The 21,688-nt window shown below is 43.3% G+C and overlaps 10 protein-coding genes across 10 annotated transcripts; 4 read left to right on the forward strand and 6 right to left on the reverse strand.

Annotated features, from left to right (window-relative positions):
- Window positions 1-606: 606 nt before the first annotated feature.
- L203_101962 (uncharacterized protein) lies at window positions 607-2,075 on the reverse strand (the record flags this gene model as incomplete). The annotated part of the gene is made up of 9 exons (XM_066211393.1): window positions 607-683; window positions 734-784; window positions 835-1,119; window positions 1,170-1,246; window positions 1,290-1,355; window positions 1,411-1,517; window positions 1,587-1,727; window positions 1,773-1,817; window positions 2,055-2,075. The coding sequence occupies 9 exons, from the start codon at window positions 2,073-2,075 to the stop codon at window positions 607-609; spliced, it is 870 nt and encodes a 289-aa protein (XP_066067490.1).
- A 286-nt stretch (window positions 2,076-2,361) lies between these two features.
- On the reverse strand, window positions 2,362-4,375 carry L203_101963 (uncharacterized protein; the record flags this gene model as incomplete). Its single annotated transcript, XM_066211394.1, has 13 exons — window positions 2,362-2,469; window positions 2,518-2,583; window positions 2,634-2,706; window positions 2,761-2,772; window positions 2,827-3,149; window positions 3,210-3,335; window positions 3,384-3,493; window positions 3,550-3,635; window positions 3,679-3,762; window positions 3,819-3,955; window positions 4,007-4,020; window positions 4,101-4,113; window positions 4,172-4,375. The coding sequence occupies 13 exons, from the start codon at window positions 4,373-4,375 to the stop codon at window positions 2,362-2,364; spliced, it is 1,356 nt and encodes a 451-aa protein (XP_066067491.1).
- Window positions 4,376-5,145: 770 nt separating this feature from the next.
- L203_101964 (uncharacterized protein) lies at window positions 5,146-8,428 on the reverse strand (the record flags this gene model as incomplete). The annotated part of the gene is made up of 7 exons (XM_066211395.1): window positions 5,146-5,213; window positions 5,262-5,271; window positions 5,320-5,996; window positions 6,044-6,571; window positions 6,627-6,797; window positions 6,859-7,695; window positions 7,753-8,428. 7 exons carry the CDS (start codon window positions 8,426-8,428, stop codon window positions 5,146-5,148), a joined length of 2,967 nt encoding a protein of 988 aa, XP_066067492.1.
- A 378-nt stretch (window positions 8,429-8,806) lies between these two features.
- Window positions 8,807-10,609, forward strand: L203_101965 (histone acetyltransferase ESA1; the record flags this gene model as incomplete). The annotated part of the gene is made up of 3 exons (XM_066211396.1): window positions 8,807-8,908; window positions 8,965-10,373; window positions 10,432-10,609. The coding sequence occupies 3 exons, from the start codon at window positions 8,807-8,809 to the stop codon at window positions 10,607-10,609; spliced, it is 1,689 nt and encodes a 562-aa protein (XP_066067493.1).
- A 227-nt stretch (window positions 10,610-10,836) lies between these two features.
- Window positions 10,837-11,566, reverse strand: L203_101966 (uncharacterized protein; the record flags this gene model as incomplete). Its single annotated transcript, XM_066211397.1, has 3 exons — window positions 10,837-11,160; window positions 11,213-11,463; window positions 11,533-11,566. The coding sequence occupies 3 exons, from the start codon at window positions 11,564-11,566 to the stop codon at window positions 10,837-10,839; spliced, it is 609 nt and encodes a 202-aa protein (XP_066067494.1).
- Window positions 11,567-12,439: 873 nt separating this feature from the next.
- On the forward strand, window positions 12,440-13,368 carry L203_101967 (uncharacterized protein; the record flags this gene model as incomplete). The annotated part of the gene is made up of 6 exons (XM_066211398.1): window positions 12,440-12,519; window positions 12,572-12,765; window positions 12,811-12,920; window positions 12,964-13,074; window positions 13,122-13,159; window positions 13,209-13,368. 6 exons carry the CDS (start codon window positions 12,440-12,442, stop codon window positions 13,366-13,368), a joined length of 693 nt encoding a protein of 230 aa, XP_066067495.1.
- Window positions 13,369-13,792: 424 nt separating this feature from the next.
- L203_101968 (uncharacterized protein) lies at window positions 13,793-15,171 on the forward strand (the record flags this gene model as incomplete). Its single annotated transcript, XM_066211399.1, has 8 exons — window positions 13,793-13,911; window positions 13,967-13,986; window positions 14,041-14,222; window positions 14,295-14,383; window positions 14,443-14,509; window positions 14,558-14,818; window positions 14,880-15,009; window positions 15,065-15,171. The coding sequence occupies 8 exons, from the start codon at window positions 13,793-13,795 to the stop codon at window positions 15,169-15,171; spliced, it is 975 nt and encodes a 324-aa protein (XP_066067496.1).
- An 839-nt stretch (window positions 15,172-16,010) lies between these two features.
- On the forward strand, window positions 16,011-16,643 carry L203_101969 (E3 ubiquitin-protein ligase RBX1; the record flags this gene model as incomplete). The annotated part of the gene is made up of 7 exons (XM_066211400.1): window positions 16,011-16,076; window positions 16,137-16,164; window positions 16,219-16,311; window positions 16,362-16,390; window positions 16,447-16,495; window positions 16,543-16,558; window positions 16,610-16,643. The coding sequence occupies 7 exons, from the start codon at window positions 16,011-16,013 to the stop codon at window positions 16,641-16,643; spliced, it is 315 nt and encodes a 104-aa protein (XP_066067497.1).
- Window positions 16,644-16,761: 118 nt separating this feature from the next.
- On the reverse strand, window positions 16,762-18,072 carry L203_101970 (uncharacterized protein; the record flags this gene model as incomplete). The annotated part of the gene is made up of 6 exons (XM_066211401.1): window positions 16,762-17,156; window positions 17,215-17,273; window positions 17,327-17,406; window positions 17,465-17,686; window positions 17,741-17,775; window positions 17,850-18,072. The coding sequence occupies 6 exons, from the start codon at window positions 18,070-18,072 to the stop codon at window positions 16,762-16,764; spliced, it is 1,014 nt and encodes a 337-aa protein (XP_066067498.1).
- Window positions 18,073-18,365: 293 nt separating this feature from the next.
- On the reverse strand, window positions 18,366-21,639 carry L203_101971 (uncharacterized protein; the record flags this gene model as incomplete). The annotated part of the gene is made up of 14 exons (XM_066211402.1): window positions 18,366-18,387; window positions 18,436-18,548; window positions 18,601-18,845; window positions 18,895-18,984; window positions 19,035-19,683; window positions 19,729-20,013; window positions 20,061-20,345; window positions 20,401-20,724; window positions 20,773-20,859; window positions 20,904-21,030; window positions 21,078-21,221; window positions 21,270-21,371; window positions 21,421-21,507; window positions 21,551-21,639. 14 exons carry the CDS (start codon window positions 21,637-21,639, stop codon window positions 18,366-18,368), a joined length of 2,649 nt encoding a protein of 882 aa, XP_066067499.1.
- Between the last annotated feature and the right edge of the window lie 49 nt (window positions 21,640-21,688).

A 21,688-nucleotide genomic window follows, 5' to 3' on the forward strand; every position in this document is an offset into this window, starting at 1 on the left:
CTTATATCGGATGGGTCCTGTATCGCATGTCCTGTACGTCGCTTGGACAATGAAAGATTGTAGCTCAAAGGATCAGACCAGATCATTTCACCGCCCCACGGAGTTAAGGAGAAGGCAATAAATGGAATAAGTCACTTACTTTGATGTCAGCCTTAATCATGCGCAGCAGATGTCGTTTGTTAGAGGTCAACCAAGAGGATGATAAGACAAAGGATCGTTGTCGCTTTGATAACTTGGGAAGTGGAGTCATTGGAGCTCAAAGGAAGTTGTATCAGAGTTGGGTAATTGACTCATGCTCCAATACCCAACGTTGATACGAATGACCTGAAAGGAAGACAAGTTTGCCTTAGTTTTCAGCCTATCAGTACACGTCATTGGTGGATAGATATTTCAAGACTAATTGATTCCATTGAATGTCTGCCATCCTCACAAAGATAAAAGGAACTGCACGTAAAAGCGCCATAGTATGTCTTTTGTATCGTAAGCAACCATACATAGTTTCCAAACAATAAAACTCAATCATAAACATCTGCGTAAAAATTGAATATGGCATGAACAGATCCATGCACATTCGTTGGAGATCAAACTCCAGGTTATGGAATTCCTTCAAAGACCTGGCTGGAGCATGCCTCTCATCAGCAAGTCGGGACCAGGCATATAATTACCTTGCTTGAAAGAGCCGGCTGTACATGATCAGCGTAGTACTCGAGCAGCCAACGATCAGGATACTTGCAATAGTCTGACATGGAGAAATCTGTAGTCGGAAGCCATGCAAAGGTAGGATCTGCCACTCATAAGTCGAGTGAAGGAATCAAATCAAAGGATATGACGGACCCATAGGATACATCCCCATCATCATGTTCTGACCAGGTTGGGGAAACCCCACAAGATTGAACGGATGCTGATTCTGAAGGTGAGGTTGGGCTTGTTGAGAAGATTGCTGTATTTGAACTTGGGTATTCTGCCTAGGTTGAGGTGGTCGGCCATTTCCCAGCCCAGATTGATTAGTGACCCGAAGGGACTTGTTGACGCGGTTGAAGTTAACACCACCATGGGAGTTTGTAGGCTGACCCATAGTGTTGTGAATGGCAGAACTTAGGGGTCTAGGCGCGGGAAAGTCTACAGGGTAAAGGTTAGAGTCTGATTTTCAGCAAAAATATTTCACCGACCCTGGTTATTGGGGTGGAAAGGGCTACCTAGAATAGAGGCGGCAAGCGTAGAAGTGATCTTTTTGCCTTGAAAGGTGCTTTGGGCAAGTCAATATGGTGAGACCAGTCTTGATGTCTTACTTGTGGTGTAGCCACTCGTGAAGCTTCCAGGCATTCGGCTTTGAATGGCAATTGATCACTGCTTGGCTGCCAGGAGATGATTGAGCTTGTCAACTTTTCTTATACGTAAATATCGATTTACCCTTTGCTCTTGCCATTGACCTTGTGCTCCATGAATATAATGTCCTTCTCTTCAATGGTGATACCCAAATGAGCAGAGAGTCCAATGAGGTCTCTGTCGGCAGTCCACTGTCGGTCGAGTTAGATAAATCTGTTAGATTGTAATCCAAAAATGATTCATTTGCAAACGACACGTACCCAATGAAGGTCATGAAACACAACAGAGTCAATTTCCTCAACGCTTGGATCAAGACCAAACACCTTTTTACCATTGGTGATTTTCTTGGACGTTGTGTTCATTTCAGACATCCTGTCAGGATTACTACTTCGATGAAAGCCCTATATCTCGTCAGTCACAAACGAGCCACTTCTGGGATGATTCACCTTGGTTTTCGAAGGAGCGTTGGCGTTTTGGCTGAATGTTGGATTCTATTAAATATCTTTAACACACCGTTAAAGCAAGTGGCAAATCATCGCATAATCATAGAGATTTGCCACTCGTCACGATATCAAAATTCGCGGAAAGGTTAGAGACGCGACGACAACATGTCCCAAAAGTAATTCACCGAGACATGCGGCTCCATAACCCCATAAGAGCTTCAACCATGCGATGCGGGAGTATCATGTTCTTGTCGCGATTACCAACCAAAGAGTTTTGCCACTTACATGTGAAAAGTTGGTATCCATCCTTCCTTTTCTCGTTTTGTCCTGGTACCTGGGTAAAGAAAACAACCCAAACCTTTTAAAGTGAGGATGAGGAATGTAAAAGAAATAGATACAGAAATCATAAATCCATGCTGTTTAAATAGTGGAGCAGCAGGAACAGTTGGTGAGAAATGCTCAACGCGAAACCAGTCGCGTCACCACAACGCGACGCGTCGTATAAGAGTCCGTGCGTTGACCTATTGAAATCAGAATAGCTCTTCTAATTTTGACAGAAAAAATCTTGAATAAAACCAGCAACAGCCATAAATCAGATTGTTCCTTCAAATCTCATCTCTTTGATTTCTTCGTCAGTATAGCCCAGTTCGCCGAGCACTTCGTCTGTATGCTGTCCAAGATACGGAGGAGGGCGATAAAGCTATATAATGTCAACAAGTGGCCGCCGATTCTAAAGAAACGAGTTGACCTTGGGCTTGATCCCATCGTACGTCACTGCTGGCGCTGCAAGCTTGATGTTTCCAGCGCGAGGGTGCTACGGTCATAATTAGCAACATCAAAATACAGTCAAATTGGCCGATATACTCTGACTTCTTCTACCACCGCCCGCGCAATGGCTTGAGGATGTGAGAAAGTTTGAGCTATATTGTTGATTGGCCTAATTGTTTTTGTTCAGCTCTTTGTATCTCTTAAATCAGAGCGAGCTACGTACGCAAAAGGTAACCTAGAAATGAAACTCATTAACTTCAATGGCTTTTTATCTTGCCGATTGGCTTACCCTTTCCCTTTCAACTTGTCGCACCATTCCTTCGTGGTTTTCACGGATAGCACTTCCTCGATAAGCTGAATCATCAGATCTCTATTCTTGACTCTCTCGTGGTTACTTGCAAACCGAGCATCGCTTAGCCAGTCGGTCTGGTTGAGCACCTCTGAAGAACAAAGAATAGCAAACTGAGAATCATTTCCCGCTGAGAGCATGATGAACGAATCCTTGGTCGGGAACACTTGATATGGAACGATGGAAGGGTGAGAAGTACCCCAACGCGTCGCTTCTAAACCGGATATAAGATAGTTGGCGCCAATGTTGCATAAAGAGGCAATCTACAAACATGTCAGTAGGGAAATATGATCAATGTCTACAAAAAGGAAAGAGTTCCTGACCTGAGACTCAAATAGACTGCACTCGACCCGCGACCCCTTACCTGTCTTGTGGCGCTTGAGGAGAGCCGCCAGTATGCCTGATTGAGCGTAATGGCCAGTCAAAACATCAGTGACTGCCACTCCCACCTGAAAAATCTCAGCCAAATGCCACGATGAGTTGAAATGATGGGATACCTTGACTGGCTTGCCCCCTTTCTCTCCAGTGATGTGCATTAGTCCGGCTTCGGCTTCAATGACAACGTCGTAGCCAGGCGCCTTTGCATATGGGCCGGTTGACCCGTAACCTGAGACTGACTTAGCTAACTTGTGAGAGATGTGAGAGGAATAGCATTGATCTCACCAGTAATGGAGCAGTAGATCAGTCTGGGGTTCATCTTTTTTACTTCCTCCCATGACAGCCCAAACTTGTCTAACTTGCCGGGGACGCTATAATGATGTATAAGCAAATGTCTAGAAATCTGTTACTCACTAGTTTTCCACGAGAACATCGGCTTGTTCTATGAGTCTCTTGACGATGTTCTTTCCGACTTTGCTTTTAAGATTTAATGTCAATCTTACACAAATCAGCTTGATTGTTATAAAAAAACGCCATGAATATCTTGATCTTACGACCTCTTATTTCTATTCGCTTGGAGAAAGTAGGCAGACTCGGGAGGCAGATCAGGACGAGGATGAGCCTCGATGGGTACTGGCGCAGAGGGCGGTAGCCATGAGCGAGTATCATCTCCAGTTTTGGGAGATTCAATCTACATAGAGTCAGCTACATCGTTATTGATGCCACATGGTGAAGAGCTCACTTTGATGACATCGGCTGTGGGGAAGTTGAAAGAGCAAGTCAACAAACTATTGCATTAGTTGACAACTTTACAATGTTAAGATTTCCCAGCCTACCTCCAAGATCAGACTACAAACCGTTATGATCACATCGATATGAGTTGCGCTGGACACATTAATAAACTCACTAGCATCATGGTTGCCAACGGACCTGCCAAGATCCTCGTCAGATCAACCACTTTAAGCCCTGCCAAAGGCCTGTCATCCAAACTCGGCGCTACAGAGTACCCTCTCAACAATCCGAATGTAGGTATGGGCGTCCTTGTTAAGGATAATGGTAAACAACGCATGAGTGTTTGAGTCATGCAAGGGTAGCTTGACCATCCAAGCATTTTGAGCAGAATTAGAACAGCTTGGAGGTTTATTGCGCTTGCTGAGTTTTATGCTGTCTGCAGAGATTTATATGTATGAAATCAAAATGAAAAGATTATAATAATAAAGACGAGCCATAAGAGTTCCATCAGACTTGGCCAAAGTTCCGGCTTTCGGATCCTTATTGCCGGTAATACATTAATACCGATTAAGTATAAAGAACAATTACAATTGTAAAGCTTTTTCTAATGATATATAGTCAGAGTTTTTGGAATAGACTTTTTGGTTACGATTGTTTGTATACTATGAGTAAATACTAAATGGTAGTTGTCTCTTCCTGACTTCCTATTCATTCTATCACGCCTTTTTCATGGTGAAAGTAAAGTAAGAGAAGCACTAGCATAAACATTCTTTTAAAATCACCAGATTGCTTAGATTTTATTATAAGAAATCGCAAAAAGACGTGTCATTAGCTAGAGGTACGTAATATATTCCTTCTTCCATTCTTGTGCTCATTTATCGCCTGAGTAAGGGAAGAGCTGTGACCAAGAAGATCGTGTTTGATTCTTATCACAGCTGCTGTCACTGATTCACCAAAGCAGTCATCTATTTCTTTGGTATCCACATATACAGGCTTCAAAGCAGACATACAGATTATACAGTTCAATTTTGAAGCCAAATGGAGTGCTTCATAGTGAAAATAAATCGATTTCTTGCCTATATCTTCACCCATTCTTTTCCCTTGATAGGCTTTTGTGATTTAAGAAGTACAAGGTTTTTCTCATGAGTGTCAACGCCGAACGATCGCAGAATTTCGTGACAATGCTGCCGCCTGTGATGGCATCTTATGATACACACCTGCATGCAATATAAATCTATCAAGTCAGTATGAATTACAACACTTACGCAGAGTGGGCTGCGATTAAACTCATGGGTCTCATACCGCATATACTGACGGTCGCACCAAAAATGCCGTGTTGCCAGCTAGAACCTTGACTGGCACCTCACATTCAATTACTTCAATTTTCAAATCTCGCCATTCAACAGGGCTCCTGAATTCCTCCCACTTGTTTGATGAACTGTTTTTTGGCTGTGCAAATATTGGTATTAGAGGCTTTATAGTCGGAGCTGCAGAGTAGAAGGTATTGTCGCCTACGTTGATATCGCTAGTCGGTGTAAGGTGTACATAACCAGGTTTTCGCCACTCATTCTTTGAGTTTGTATTAGAGGTTCTCATACTGTGTGGCACAATTGCTACTGAGAAACTCATCTTTATTTTCCATTTCAGTCCCCCCGCCTCACCTTCGCCCGCAGCAAGATTGAATGCCGGGGTGGCATCCGAGGGAATGTCAAGGGTAAATGCTAACCTGCTCATTGCAAGAGAGTATGCGGTGTGATACTCGGCATGAAGTCGCTCAAGATTAGGCTGCTTTGACCCACTAGAAGTGGCCGGAGGTGGAAGAAGAGGTTCAGGAATAAGCTCGTAAGAATAAAGGTACGCGGAAAGCTTCAGTACAGGAAATGCCGATTTGAGATCATTGAATGTGACTACACACAGGATTGCTTCACCGAGCCGATAAGTAGTCTTGGCGAGGGTGAGAACGGCCACTGGTTCTCCTTCTTTGGAGATATCATAAGAAGCTAGGATGGTTAGCCTTTGAGTCTCCTTTTGAATAGGTTATGTTTACCTCTGGGGGAGTGTCTGCTCAAGACTTCAACCGCTTCGCCGCATTTTGAATCATCACTGGTCTCCTCTACAAGTTCAATGCTATTATGTGTAGCCAGCTTCTCAATCACATCATCTTTCTTGAGCGTCAAGTTGCTAGCAGGGGTAATAAGATTCAATGACTCTACTGTTCTCTCTGCCATGGCCAAATGAATTCTGGGGGCATCAGGGCTGAAAGAGGAAGGGGATGAAGCCCGAGATTGCTGAGAAATTGCTGTATTATCTGATGACACCAATTGAGCGGAATTGTCGTTGGCATCGAGTGAAGCTAACAAATGAGCCGCATACGTATGTAGCGATTCTTTGGTGCCTCCTACTTGTCTACGAGAAAGCTCCAATGTACGATGTTGCCGTTGTGGCTTATTCGTGGCGATATTCAGATCACGAGAGCATGATGGCGAGCTGTGATTGTTATCCTCAATAACATTGCCTTCCTCCTTGGTCTGAATAATTGGCTGGAGAACGTCATAGATACGAAATGGGTGCACCACTTGTAACTGATGTCAGGTATACTTTGGCGATAATGTGTCGAAAACTTGACTTACATGATACATTGGGCCACACTCTGATAGGTACAAGAATATCTCTACATTTCTGGCGATACCCACCGCCAGCCAGACCAGCACTCAGAGATACAACAAAATCATATGAGAATTGAAAAGCTTTACCTCGATGTGAGGGAGGAAGGTTGTTGGGTAGACGTAGAGTATATGTGACTTGACGTTTGTTAGCTTAACTCGACAGGGTGCCGACTGATGAACCTTCACAAGTACTCACATTCTCTAATTTCACCTTCCTTAAGTTTGATATCTACACCTAGTAAACTTCGTGTAGTTTCAAAAACTGGTAAATCTCTCATGTTCCATATTCTCTTTCGTTCCTCTTCTAGGCTGCCACCATTTCCCCCCATGACCAATTCTTTTGCTAACCCAAACAAACTTCCAGTCAGACTTGGTTGAATTGAGTTTCCTATGGCCCCCGTTCCAAAGTTAAGTTGCCATCTAGATGAACTGGAGGGCTTGGATCCCGATTGTGACACAGAATGAGTGCCTAAAGTGTGAAGTGAACCAGATCCCACTGGCTGATGAAGCAGCTTTGCTCGTAAAGGTAGCAAAGGGTCTGGAGGAATATACGTATTTGAAGGATGGAATTGCCCTACCAAACGTGTATATGCCCAAAGAATAGTCGTGATGCCCCGAGACGGGAAAGATATCCGTTCACGTATGTCAGGATGTGTAGGAGGGGGAGGAAATGAATCGTTACTGGTGTTCAGCAGAGCGGTCCCATAAGCATTATGATATGAGGGGGAACGAGAATGTAAAGGTCTTGACGGGGAAGGACGTTGACTGTATGGAGAAGAGGGTCCATTGGAAGTGGAATTGGGATCTAGGTCAGGGGATGAAGTGTCTGAAGATGAATATTGGGGTAGGGATAGAATAGAAGTTGAAATACTACGGTTGTTTCTGTGTGCTGATGCAGCAGGGCTCTTATTTAGAGTTCTTTGAGAATAATCTAGCGCCAACGGATTTGCTATAGATATCTTGCGGGAATGTGGATGGTGGGCTGGTATTTGTGTGCCTCCGGGTTGGCGACGAGCGGGTAGAGGCGGAGACGCTATATCAAGATCAGTTTTATCCAACGACAAAATATTTTCATATTGATTACACGTACGTTGTTGATTTCCCAATGCCCATACAAGCTCTTGAGGGCTCATTGTTCCCTTACCTAAAGCCAAACTTTTCGCTCGCCTGGTATGTCCTACTTCTCTTCCTTTAGAACCATTCTGCTTAAACCTCCATCCTTCCGGACTCCTAAAACTAATTGGGCCTTCTCTTTGAGGAGAAGCTGGCCCAGTCCATCCCGGCGCGCGAGACGTAGTATTGGCGCCAGGACTATAAGGCTGGCTTGAATCCTCGCTTATGAAATTAGGCGTAGATGCAATTGACAATGAGGTTCGCGATTCATGTGGCGTAACGGTTTTTGGACCTTGGTTATATTCTAGTGAATCCAGTACGACAGGATCAAGGTTTGAGCCAATTTGATGGAGCCGCTGAGGTAGTCTAGGGGCATCTGGTGGATGTCTGGGTGCAATAGGAGGTATATGACGAGTTTGAGATGTCGCTGTGGTGGCTTCAGCAGTGAGAGGGACGGTAAGCGGCGTGCTTGGGATTTCAGCATCATGAGAAGGTGTCCTGGTATTTCTGAACGCTATGGTAACTGAGAATACCTCGCCAGCATAGAACGCTGAGGCAGAGGGAGTGACTATGACTTCAAGATGCGGATCGTCCAGACTGTTCTTTGGGCTTTTTGTGTCCGGGGCAACAGCCAAAGAAAAGTAGGAGCTCATCGTGATGTAGGTTTGTTGTGGTTTTCGACTGTCATCATTCCATTAGCAACCAAATAGATATATTCAAAAGAAAGAGCGATTTTGAAAAGTCATTAATAACTTGCTTTTTGCAATTGAAACATTGGATTGGAAGGTTCCCCCCTTTTCAAAAAAAATCAATAATAATCATTATAACGGAAACAATTCGTCTGCATTTCATTGTTTTCTTTCTCTTTTTCTTTACATGTTCAATTGATTCGATTTTTTTTAAAAACCAAAAATATTTATTGTTCTTTTGGTGTTGGCTCAACATCCCTTCAGGCATCTCGTGCTACAAGATAATCTTTGACCCACAGTCTGGGACCGTAGCTCTCAGTGGCGATTGACCTACCCAGCACCATGGCGCCTTCAACTCCATCCACACCCCATGGTAGAGGAAGCAGCAGTGAATCAGGGACCCCTGCGCCCAGCGTGGCCCTGCCAGGCTCGTATTCAATTGATGCACGTATTTTTCTTTAAGCCAGGTCTATATTCACTGATAATATTCGTACATGCAGGATGTTGTTCCAGGTGTCAAGATCTATGTTGTAAAGCCATTACCTAATGGTCAAGCTGAACAGCGAAAGGCTGAGATCCTGTCAACCCGTGCAAAGCCCAAGCCGTCCGCATTTGCCCCTCCTCCGCTGGCAGACGCCCCTTTATCAGACCCTCATGATGAAACAGAATACTACGTTCATTATATAGAATTCAACAAGCGTTTAGATGAATGGGTTGGGGGAAGTCGGTTGGTATTTGAAAAGGAGATGGAATGGCCAAAACCTAAAGATGAGACAAAAAGGAAAGATAGACCGGGAAAAACACCAACGTCAAAAGCTACATCTATACGAACAACTGGCTCACCTTTGCCGTCTGATAGTCTGTTGAAGAGGGCAGCTACCAAAGCCGCTTCAGCTATAGGAAAGGGGGTTCCAGGAAAGGCAGGTACATCCAAGTTAGGGAAAGCAAGCAAAGTAGGCAAAGCGGGCCAGATACCACAAAAGCGAAGAGGCAAGGAAGTAACAGTGATAGAAAGCGAAGATGACGAGGATAATGATGCTTCTGGAGAAGACGATGAGATGGATGCGGATGGATCTGTGAATATGGAAGCCTCCGACGGGGCAATAGATCCTAACCAAGAGGTTGTTGCTGCCCCTTCCAACCCTCAGGCTGCACCCCATGTCTTCTCCAAAAAACAGGAAATTGAAAAATTACGGACGTCTGGATCTATGACCCAATCTCATTCCGAAATCAGCCGAGTTAAAAATCTAAACAAACTTCAGATTGGAAAGCATGAAGTCGAAACTTGGTATTTTTCCCCTTATCCTATCGAATATGCTCACCTTCCCGTTCTCTATATTTGCGAATTTTGCCTTCTCTACTATCCATCGTCTACGCAACTAAGACGGCATCGAACAAAATGCATGCTAATACACCCTCCTGGAAATGAGATATATTGCCATGATGGCATATCCTTCTTTGAAATTGATGGACGCAAGCAGCACACTTGGTGTCGAAATCTTTGTCTGATATCCAAATGTTTCCTCGACCACAAAACTCTCTACTATGATGTTGATCCTTTTATGTATTACTGCATGACATTTAAGGACGATTTTGGATACCATCTTATAGGATACTTTTCGAAGGAGAAGGAGTCGCCTGATGGATATAACGTCGCTTGTATCCTTACACTTCCACAGCATCAGCGAAAGGGTTATGGCCGGTTACTTATCGAATTTTCTTATGAGCTCTCAAAGGTAGAAGGGAAACTTGGTACCCCAGAAAAGCCTTTGTCTGATTTGGGCTTGCTGGGTTATAGGGCATATTGGCAGGAAAAGATTGTGGAGCTGCTTTTACAGAGTGACTATGAGATTAGTTTGGATGAAATTGCCCAAAAGACATCCATTACTCATGGTGATATCATGCACACGTGGGTCCAAATCGTACTTATTTGCCTGTGAAAGGCTGAGCTGATAGTTGGAATGTAGTTGCCAAGCATTACAGATGATCAAATATTACAAAAATAGTCACATTGTTCATCTCACTGACGCTGTCATGGAGCAACACAGAAAAACAATGTCTAAACCAAGACGGTCTATCAATCCTGCACATCTCAAGTGGAAACCTCCAGTGTTTAGTAGGGCGCAATTGGTATTTGGATTTTGAGAAGCAACTGTCAAAGACCAGAACATTGTCAGTCATATCAAGCATAGAATTATTCTCTTCCTTGGTGCTCTTATCTACCTGTAGTGATTGTAAAATGAAACTTGTTGTTGCATTAAACCGCATTATATCAATTTCAGAATCAGAAAGATCTCTACATTTGGCGCCGCTGGATATACACGAGATACTTGCTGCGTAATTATGAACAGGATGAGTTGCTACAACCGAATTTAGGCCGCCACTGGACTCTTGAAAAGATTTCTGAACCTGCGAAAGGTGTTGTTCTTCTCTTTTGGCCAAACAATGACTTTTTTCTTGGCGTCCTTCAATTTGTTAATGAACCTTTTTGCTCCAAAGGAACTCTTGCCGGGGTTCTCTGGAGTAATGGTGATTGGAGAGATTGTCTGTCTTGAAAGAAACTTGTCGTTGGGTGAATCATCATCTACAGATCGGAGTAGCCGCATTCGTTGCCTTTTCTCCATCATGGACGCAAACATCTGTCGATACTCTTCAAGTCCAGGAGCCGTATGTAGTTCAAAATGAGGTTGGCCACCCTAGACACAAGTCAAATCAAGTTCTTGCTCAACGACCATATCTCAAACTCACAGAGAGATCCTTGGATATCTGGCCATCTGTGTGTTCGCTCTCTGAGCGGGTACACGAATGCGAAATCGTTTGGATAGCCGCTATCGATTCATGTGATTGCTTGCGTTTAGAAAACGGTCTTTGAGGCTCAGTAGACCAAGTATTGGCTAAGATCTGTTCAATGGATGGAATGGGTTTCACTGCATGCCTGCGTGCCGCGTACGCATGTTGCCTAATGCTTGGAGTGGTAGATGGGCGTTCTTTATAGAGATCTACAGTGCTAAATCAGCATACTTTACGCCTCATCAAATTTTGAATACAGTGAGGGTGCAACGACTCACAGGATGCAATCGAGCTTTTTTCAAGTAAAGCCATGAAGAAATTGTATAACGACGATAACTGAGCATGAATGAGAATAACGGTCAACCCGATAGAGATTAGGAACAAGACAAGAAAGGAAAGCATGTTGTCCCAAGCTCTGGAGACAATCGCCTTCATTGTCAGATAAAAACGTGAGTTCCTGGTTGTTGTATAAAGCATTCGAATGGATGGCGATGGAATGGATGAGCAGCGAGAGCCGTTGCATCCTATTTAAAGTCTGGCAAGGCGGATATAGTCCAGGCGGATAATTATTTGGATAGAAATGGCTTGATCCGCCAATGGCAGTAGTTGTGCTATATCCGCCAAAATAGCCATAACCATGCCCAATAATGCCTCTTCGTTCTAAATATTTTTCTCGCCAAATATACTTATACAATCGTGAAACGTCAAACCTGCTGCAATTCTAGATGTTAAGAGGCCGCCCATCCTAGATTCACTGATGACAGACAAACAAAAGTAACAAGTCCGACCGCTACTACGTCAGTTCTTGTACTGGTCACATACCATATAAACCCTTTCAGGCCAAGAGCAAAGCGGTAAAGTCGCTGAAAAATGAGCGCGTTTTATCTTTTTAGGCGATTTGTTTAAACAAACACGATCAATTCTCCGAAAAAGAACATAGATAGAACATCGGAAATTTGTTCGGTGATGGGACCTGAACAAGGGACATGACAAGGTGTACAAGGGGGTCCCTTTAGTTCAAATTAATTTTCCCGAGAATGTGTGTTGTTCAACAGGAGATTTCGTATTCCATCATTTTTCTTAATAAATAAAAAACGGTAACTTTTAGCGAGCTCTCAACATATAAAAGCCAGACGCTTGGCCTTTGATATCTCTTTTCTCCCAACTTGCATCTGATCCTCCATCATGGCTTTCACATACAAGTTCCCATACGGAGCGCACGTCATCATTCTCTTCATCTTGGGATTCACATCCTTCATCCTCATGTAAGCTACATGTTTTCAAGGCGATTTATCAGACTGAAGAATATAAATATAGCATCCTCTGCACCTTTTCTTCACCCTTTATCCCAAGTATTAACTGGCTGCGTAACCCATCACCAGCTGGTGATACAACCTTTGGCTCATTCGGATGGTGTTCGCCTGATTTTTGCTTGTCCAATCGAGTCGGATACGAGTATGGTACTCAGGTCAATAAAGCCTTGACTGGCGGTATGGTTCTCTGGCCCATTGGTTAGTGGCCTTGTGGTTTTGTCTGATGTCTCTAACCTGGCATAGCTCTGGTTTTTGTCTTTCTGACTTTACTTGCCATCGTTCCTCTGCTTTGGGTACATGAGAGCAGGGCCCTGCGAACCGTTGGCAACCGAACGTTCTTTGTCATTATGATGGTGAGCACGCCTATTAAGGTCGAGTGTTGACATGAATGTGCAGAGGATTGGTACTATAGTTACTGTGGCTGCTTGGATGTACTCCATTTATGGATGGAGTATAGCCCATCGGGCCTTTGAAGTTGCAAATGTCAAGGTACACCTTGGTTCTGCTGTGGGTATTTCGTGCCGAAAGCGAAATCTGCTTACATCCGTTTATAGATCTGGATGGGATTGACTGCAGCCATCCTCATGTTTCTGTAGGTTTGAGAATTCTAGTAACAAGAAGACATCTGACTCTTTTGATAGGATTGGGTTCCTTGGATGGCCTGCCGAGGCATGGGATGGCACAATGACTAGAGTGAATGGTGGAGAAGGAGCGAGAGGTGTTCCTGTTTCTCCCAACGTTCCTCCCAATGGATACTACCATTACAAACGGACTACTAGAGAAGTGGTGCCAAGATATTGATTGACGACGCCGAGGGTTTTGTAATTCTTGATTAAAGATTTGCAAGTGCTGGATATCTTTTATGCTGAGTGTTGATACTCGCCTCATGTCTTTTAATGTATAGTCGTTTCATTAATGTGTTTGTTCCAAAACAATAGAATTTATGTTAATGTTTTTGCCGAAATTGTATTGGTCAAGAATTTATTAAAAATAAAAATATTTTTACTTGTAAAGACCTCAAGGATTATAATCTGCTTATAGTATTATTACGTAACGATTATAAATTGTTATTACAAAAGCAATGACGTCATTCCAGACATCCGCCATTCCATCTAGCAGGAATGAGCGACGACGTCGTTGTCCACCAATTAATATATATAGAAAAATTCCTCGTTGTATTTTACTTGATTCCTCCATTCCCTTTTATAGATACTATAGATTCATAATGGCTACACAAAAGGTCAAGGAGATGGCCAAGGATCTATCTGGCACACCTCTTACCCCTACTTTTACTTCTAAAGACTATGGCATCTTTTTTACAGCTGGCGCTCTTTGTTGCACTCTGTAAGTTTCGCGGTTAAGAGAGGTGGTATGCATTGCGGCTCACAGTACGGCGTAGCTCACATGGCGCCATGACACGTACGCATATCTAGACTGAAGTGTTGTATACAGACTGACAGGGGCTTTCTACAGCTATAGATGTGGTCAAAACACGAATTCAAATTGATTCTAGCCTGAAAGGCTTTTCTTTATTGAAGGGAGGCCGTCACATCGTAGCTGCTGAGGGTACCAAGGGTCTTTTGACTGGGTTTGGGCCTACAGCAGTTGGATATCTCTTACAAGGCGGAGCCAAATTTGCGGGATATGAAGCCTCTGTAAGTTTATGCTTATGAAGCGAAACAATGGCTGGAAGCCTCAAGTTTTAATTATGCCAACTCCCCGCGCAGAAAAAGTATCTGGTTGAGCTGTCTGGGAGCAAAGAGAATGCTGTCAAGAACCGTACAGCCATCTATCTTGGTGGTGCAGCAATTGCCGAGTAAGCCCTACCCTATCAAACCATTTGTGTCCATGATTTCTCCAACTTTATTTTCAAAGATTCTTTGCAGATATCCTTTTGACACCAGCAGAAGCCACTCGCATTCGGCTTGTCTCTGATCCCAAGGTAAGTGTTGAACTATTGAGAGGTAGTGGTTGACTGCAGCCTCAATAGTATGCCAATGGGTTACTGAGCGGATTCACGAAAATATTGACAACCGAAGGGATAGGGAGTCTCTATGCTGGCTTCATTCCCATCCTGGCTAAACAAGTTCCATACGCAATCGGCCAATTTACAGTGAACGAGAGAGTCACAGAATTCATTTACAACCGAATGACGACAGAGACCAAGGAGAATCTTTCGGGTTCTTCCAAGTTTGGGATAACCCTCGGGTCGGGTATAGTGGCAGGTTTTGCAGCAGCCGTTTTAAGTCATGTAAGCAACTCAAATCCCGTGCTATAGTTTAGTGATGGCTGATGTTTTTTCTTCATCTTAGCCTGCCGATACACTTCTTTCTCAGATTAACAAAGGTCACGGACCACAAGGTTCGATGGTTTATAGACTTGGTGTTCTGGCTAAGCAAGCTGGAGTTGTGGGCCTTTTCGCAGGTCTCGGCCCAAGGATGGGTGAGTTGAACACAATCTCCATGTGATTGCTGGCTAACGCTTTCGTCTCGTAAAGTCATGACTGCCGGCCTGGTTTCATCTCAATTCATCATGTATGGCTGGATAAAGACAGCTTTAGGAGCAAAGCCTGGGATCGAAATTCACAAAGAGGAGCCTCAATAAGTGACTAGATTAGTTGCGAATTTCTTTTGGTTGATGGTCAGCGTATGCGTCAAAGGTCGGAAGAGACTTGGTATATGTAATCCTTTAAATCCAATATGCCAAACTTACGCCAACAAATACTTGTTCGGCTCTGTGAGGTTCACTGATTTCGTTTCTGAATCTTTTCGATTTTGTGTAACTCATTGCTCTAGTAGCAGCAAATGCAATGATTAAGGCGAAGAGGAGAATGATATTTGATGACGGCAGCGGCTTCGTGACTTCTTCTTGCTTCAATCGCTGCCATTTTCGACGAATCTACAATGTAGTTACACCATACGATAGCTTATCAATACAGTCTGGTAAAACGCACCAATCGTATCTCATTAAACTTACTTTCAAGATGCACAGTCAGCTGGCCAATTGATACGTTTCTACCATCGGCTTTATCATCGATAATGTCTTCCTATAACAGCCAGCGAGTCTTGTAGCAACTGGTTAGAAATACCGTTATTGGGTTTTTGTCTCCAGCGTCAAATGTTTTCTTCCAGAAATGTATTTTGATTGTGACCTCCTGTGAATTCTTGATAAACAAGATGCAACTGGACATAGTTGCCCTTTTCTGTTTTTAATTCTCATTGACATCGATTTTCCTTGTTGATGAACAGATTATTTTTTAATAAAGCAAAATAAATATCGTGGTATTGGAAAGGCTCGATGATGTGGATTAAAAGTCGCTTTCATGATAAGAAAAGGTCCACATATCTCATCAAGCCTCCACTCATCTCCTTCCTCCTTCCCTTCCACTACCGTGTTGGTCGTCTCTTCTTTTTCATTCCATCTTTACAATATCTATAAGCAAAATGGACGTCGACCAAAACGCTCAACAATTAGCAAGTGAGAAGAAGCCCAGATTTGAAGTAAAAAAAGTGGGTTGCCGTTCTCTGCGAGAGTAGGTTAACTGATGTCGTTGTGGAAATCATCGATAGTGGAACGCTGTCGCTCTCTGGGCTTGGGGTAAGTGAAGATTCCTTATGAAATATACTAGAAACTGAGACATAAATTGGCTAGATATTGCTGTGGATAATTGTGCAATTTGCAAAAGTCACATTATGGATCTTTGTATGGATTGCCAGGCTAATCAAGGAGCTGAGAGCGAAAATGGTGTGTAGTTTCTCGAGGCGAAAGCTGGCTATATACTAATTGGATTTTAGGATGTACTGTTGCATGGGGTATCTGTAATGTGCGTCTACCAGCAGTTCAGAATAGACTATTACTTAGCCCGCCTAACATCAACAGCATGCTTTCCACTTTCACTGTATCTCACGATGGTTGAAAACACGTCACGGTGAGTTTACTGTCCATCAGCTGAGGTAGTGAGCTGACCTTCATTAGTTTGTCCGCTTGACAAGTACGCATAATGTTAAGATGACAGATATTGTGAAAAGCTAATAACCTATAGCCGACAATGGGAACTTCAGAAATATGGCCGCTGATTGTGATCATGATGGCACATCTTTGTATTTCAGTGTAATGTATGATATATTATGACACATACCAAGCACATGGCATTTTATTCAACTATCTATTTCCCTCTCTGCCTTTTCGTATGATCTATGCTTTGAATTCCTGTCTAATTGAATGGGACCATAGCCTGTTCTCAAAGCGACCTTCTCTCCTCTCCACGTCCTCTCCCAGTTCCCGAATTCCTTCTTGTAGAACTTCCACAATTCCTATCCTCACTTCTTTCTCATGTCCATCAATCAGCTCTCCTCTGCCTCTTACATTCCGCTGTTCCGACCCGTTCAATCCTTCTCCTGTCGCCTCTTGTTTCCAGTCACCCCCAATACCCAGTGAACCAGTTTCCTTTGACGCCATCTCACGCCATGAATTCATCAAGGACTCAATCTGGGACGTAAGCGGTTTTCCAATTGTGATACTGATATTGGCCCCAGGCCGAGGGATGAAACGAGGAAATCCGCGGGTTTCAGGCATGATTTGATCGAAACCTATATGTAGAGAGGAGTTAGAAACCTGCACACTACGATTTATGCCTAGCAATTTTACCAGATATCCACATGGGTATAACCTCCGGCATGACTGTAGAGTCCATAATAATTCGGCCTCTATCATTAACATTAGTCTCGTATCTTTGTTTAACCAAAACAATTGGATTCACATTCCCCATTTGAATCGAAAAAGGCCCCCATTAGGATTGGTGAGCTTTTGATTGACCTTGCCTTCCGGGAAGATATGAATCTGGGAAAACATAATGTCATCCATGACCTACACGTCTATTGAGAAATCTAAAACTCACCCAATTACCATCTTGCAATAGTTTGACCGCCTTGTCCACTGCTTCTTGAAAGATACCACTGCCACGGTGCGTTTCAATTACTTGCCCCAAGGTGAAAAACTTGCTGTGTGTAGGGTTGGTGAACATGATATCTGAGGCTCCCAATGTCCATCGATTGTTTCGACAAGTATGTGCTGGAGTTGCAAAAGGAAAGTAGGTGGTCAGAGGTAATAGTGACCACATCTGAGTGCAAACGACACTTAGTCCATTTTCGTATACTAAACCAGACACACTTGCCATTGGATCATCAACTACAGAGTTGTGGTTGCAAACTAAAAAGTAGGTTATCTGTCAGTAACTCATCAGTACTAAACTTGAGATCAATACAAATTGTGATATGACATACTGGTGACAATTCCTCTTCTCGGTCTCAATGTCGGGTCATCCCCTTCTTGGTCTCTTAATCCCAATGCTTTTCTTTTCCCCTTCTCATTATGCGGTATCTTGAGAGCATCAAGCAGTATAGGTAAGCCTTCGACTTTGAATTGTTTGGTTGTCAGTTTCAAGAACGTTCTTGATGCCAAACCTATGGTTGACAGCGTTAGTGCTGAGGCAAGAGATGCCGGCATTTCAGCCAAAGTATCAAGGTGATATTTTGAAGATTATGCCGATAAATATATAATAGTAAACTCTTCGAAAGCAATTTGTATTATTTGAATGACTATTATTTCAAGAAAAGAAAATTAAAACTTGGTCGCATCTCGGTAAATCATATCGTGCCTGAAAGCCAGAACTTTCAATAAAGTGATATTGTGGTTACTATTCAATTGTCAAGATTTCCAGTTGTCAAGATGTTATACATAATATTGTAATACAACTGCAGTAATAGATAGTAGTTTTCTCTCTGTAGAATCTATCTGTTTTAATCCCGTAGATATTGAGCCCTAATACGCGGTTAACCAGACAAATCAAGCTGAAATCAGGCTATTTACCAATCGTGTATCCGGTCAAAAACGACCGTCAAATAGGATGTGTCGTTCAATAACACTTCAAACTGCTTAATAGCATCTTCCTCTGAGAGATCCAACATAAATTTTTCTTGTACCTTCCTACATTAGCCCAAGCAAGGCAATAGAAGCAAAGGAATATTCGCTTACTTTCCATACAGCCTTATCAGGTTCAAGTTGAATGTCTTGGATTCCAGCATCTACCATGAGAGCGATGAGATTCAGTATCAAATTGGCGTTCTTCCTTAGCCCAATAAAAGCCGTGTAACACAGACTTTGAAATCTTGCATAGTGAGAGGAGCCTGTCCCACCCATGCCATCAACCATTTCCTTACATACTTTGACTGGTGGTGGATATGGTTTGGGATCTCGACCAAGAATATATCCAAAGTCAACTGTGTATTGGCTTAGCCATCTCAATGGACTGTTGAATGGAATATTTACCATGGAAAAAATGACCATCAGGAGCAAGCATTAAATTGTCGAGATGACGATCGCCCACGCCCAGTACATAGGTAAGCACAGAGTATCCAGCTGCAGAGCTGTCAGTTGTGGCAGAGAAATGACAATGGATCCACGCTGACCACAGCTTCGCACAAAAGTATCCATTACCCCTGCTTCAATTCCATAGGATCCCAATGCCCCATCATCCGCATGCTCTACTCGCAAGTAGTTTTGTAGACTTCCAAACTCTGCCATAATCGATGCAACACTCTTACTGAGGATGAATTGTATCATTCCCTCTGTCGTTGAAGTGGCCAGGACTTTGTATGGACTCAGACGTAAATCGAGATTTTCTTTACGAAGCAAACGGTCCATGAGGGTAAAAAGCTGAATAACTAGCTGATCTTGGCGCAAATCGTCACCATTCTTGAAGATGATGGGATAATCGGGGGCGCCAGTGACCACAGCATCCGAGTAGTCGTCCTCTGACGCTCCGTTGGAATCACTCGTCTCAAACCAGATCAAAAGCGGCAGCAAATTAGACTTGAAGACAGATGATTTCTCGGCGACAACAGATGTGGCCGATATCCGAGCGTTAAGAGGTAGAGGCAGAGGTTCAGGTAATCGAGCGAGGCCATGTTTTGGATCGGCGATATAAGCTCTGAATTTTTCAATCTTTTTGGAACGAGAGTCTTTTGAGGCTCGTATCTCTTTTGCGCGAGTTGAAAGGGTTTGTACAAGCTCCCCTTGTCGGCGTAAAATGTCTCTTTGTGCTGTGCCCTCAACAGTCTAGTATATTCAGCATTGTTTAGTTGTGCAGGGAGACCAGCTCACCTCGGAGAGTTTTTTCATAAATCTGAAAGCAATCTTGGCGTATATCTTACCCACTGACGACCTACTATCGCACTCAATCATAAGGTACCAATGGAAACTTGTCCCTAAGACTGGATTTGCTACGCTACGATCAATAAGAAACTGAGAAAGACCACTGTCATCTTCTTCGTTCATTTGTTCTTTGTCTCGTTTGCGATGACTACGATTGGAGCGACGACTGTCCAAAAAGCTGTTGTGTTCAAACTTCAGCGCTTGGACTAGTTGAAGAAGATATAAAAGCAATTCCTACATGACCATCAAAGAGCTTCCACTCTGAAAATAGATATGCTTACCTCATCATCTGCTTTTTCCAGTCTTTTAACAGCAAACGATCTAACTTTTTTGTGTCTAAAACCAGGGCCTAACAGTTCTAATGCATCATCCATGCCAACCTCTTGTCCCCATAAAGGCAAAAGTTTCTCAACAGCCTGCTTGGTTTCGACCGGATCAGACCAAGTAACGCATTTTAGAAATTTAGTGAGTGATCGAGGTGAACGAAAAAGGGAAAAACGGAATTTCCAAAGTAAGTCCTTATCAAGTGCGGAGAGAGACGCTGTAGGTGGTAAGCCGAAGATTTCCTATTTTGTGTTCATCAATCATGCAGGACAAGTAAAAAGCAGAGAATGCACTGACGTTGAGACGATCACGGTCAGATGGTCCAGGTTTGAGGTCTCTGCCCTCGTCTCCCAGCCTCTGACTTCTTAGCAACTTTCTGTGTTTAATTTCAACCGGGTTTTCTCTCCAAGCGTCTGGGTCATATGTCTTCCAAAGATAAGGATCCGTGGACAGCAAATCAGGTGGAAGTGCCGATGCAGGCTGGGGGTTCTGACTCGGAAGATGCAGTATAGGAGCAGGAGGAAGGGAATATGGAGTCTCTTGTTCAGAGTAAACAACAGGGAAATCGAATCTGGGAAGATCAATGTAGAGATAGAGTCTATCTGACTTAGATGCATGGCTCTGAAGAGAAGATCAGCAAGTTTGTCTCCCAAAAAAGAAACTCCTTACAGCATGAACTTTTTCTATTTGCCTAAAGGCGAGTCGATCTAACCAATCTATCTTTGGTATATCCCCTCTCTCAAACTCTTTGACTAGCTGCATAATGTCATTTGACGGCCGTAAATTCAAATACAACTCACTCTCTCTAATCTCCCCATTTCGTCTTCTTTGTTGCCAGGCATTTCACTAGGAGTTGTAGTGTTTTCTCGTGGATCCGCCTCTACTCCTCGATGAACATACAGCCTCTGTTGCCCTCGCTTCAACAGCCTAATTGAGGAGGTCAAAAACTTGCCACGCCAAAAGCTACAACTGACCTCCTATTGTTGAAAAGGCGCATAGTGGTTCCTCCTACAGGAGTCGCTCTACCAGCTCCTTGAACATCCCATACTGTAAAAGCAATTTGAGAGGATAGTTGTAGGGAGGGGTATGTTATGGGTAGAATGACATTATAATTCCATCTTTAGCCTGTCAGCTAGCTTGTTACAGGCCAGAAGAGTGTTGCTAACATATAGCCTCGAGGAAAATCCTTCCAAGCCGTTCTAAAAGGCAGTGTACTCTCTTTCCCATCAGCCCATAGCTGGCAAGTGACATAAAGGTCAGAAGGGGATCTTGTTGGATTCAGCTCTCACTATCACAACCCACTACACCATGACTCACTGATGCTGAAGGCCTTCGTGCAACAAATCTTTATAGTTTAATGTCTCGGTATATCTCTTTCTCGGGATATTTCCTTCCAAGGACGTTCTATAAACGTTGTCAGTAGGTAGTCCTACAAGCAGCAACCTACATCTTGACAGTCACCAATGGCTTCAGATCACAAAGCCTCGCAAAAGAGTAATCTCTGTCTCTGGATGGTTGTGATGGATCATTTTGCATCTTTATCGTTTTTGCCGCATATATTTCAATAACCAACTTTGTTTACAAT

Source organism: Cryptococcus depauperatus, chromosome 2, assembly GCF_001720195.1.
Source record: "Cryptococcus depauperatus CBS 7841 chromosome 2, complete sequence".
Lineage (NCBI taxonomy): Eukaryota > Fungi > Basidiomycota > Tremellomycetes > Tremellales > Cryptococcaceae > Cryptococcus > Cryptococcus depauperatus.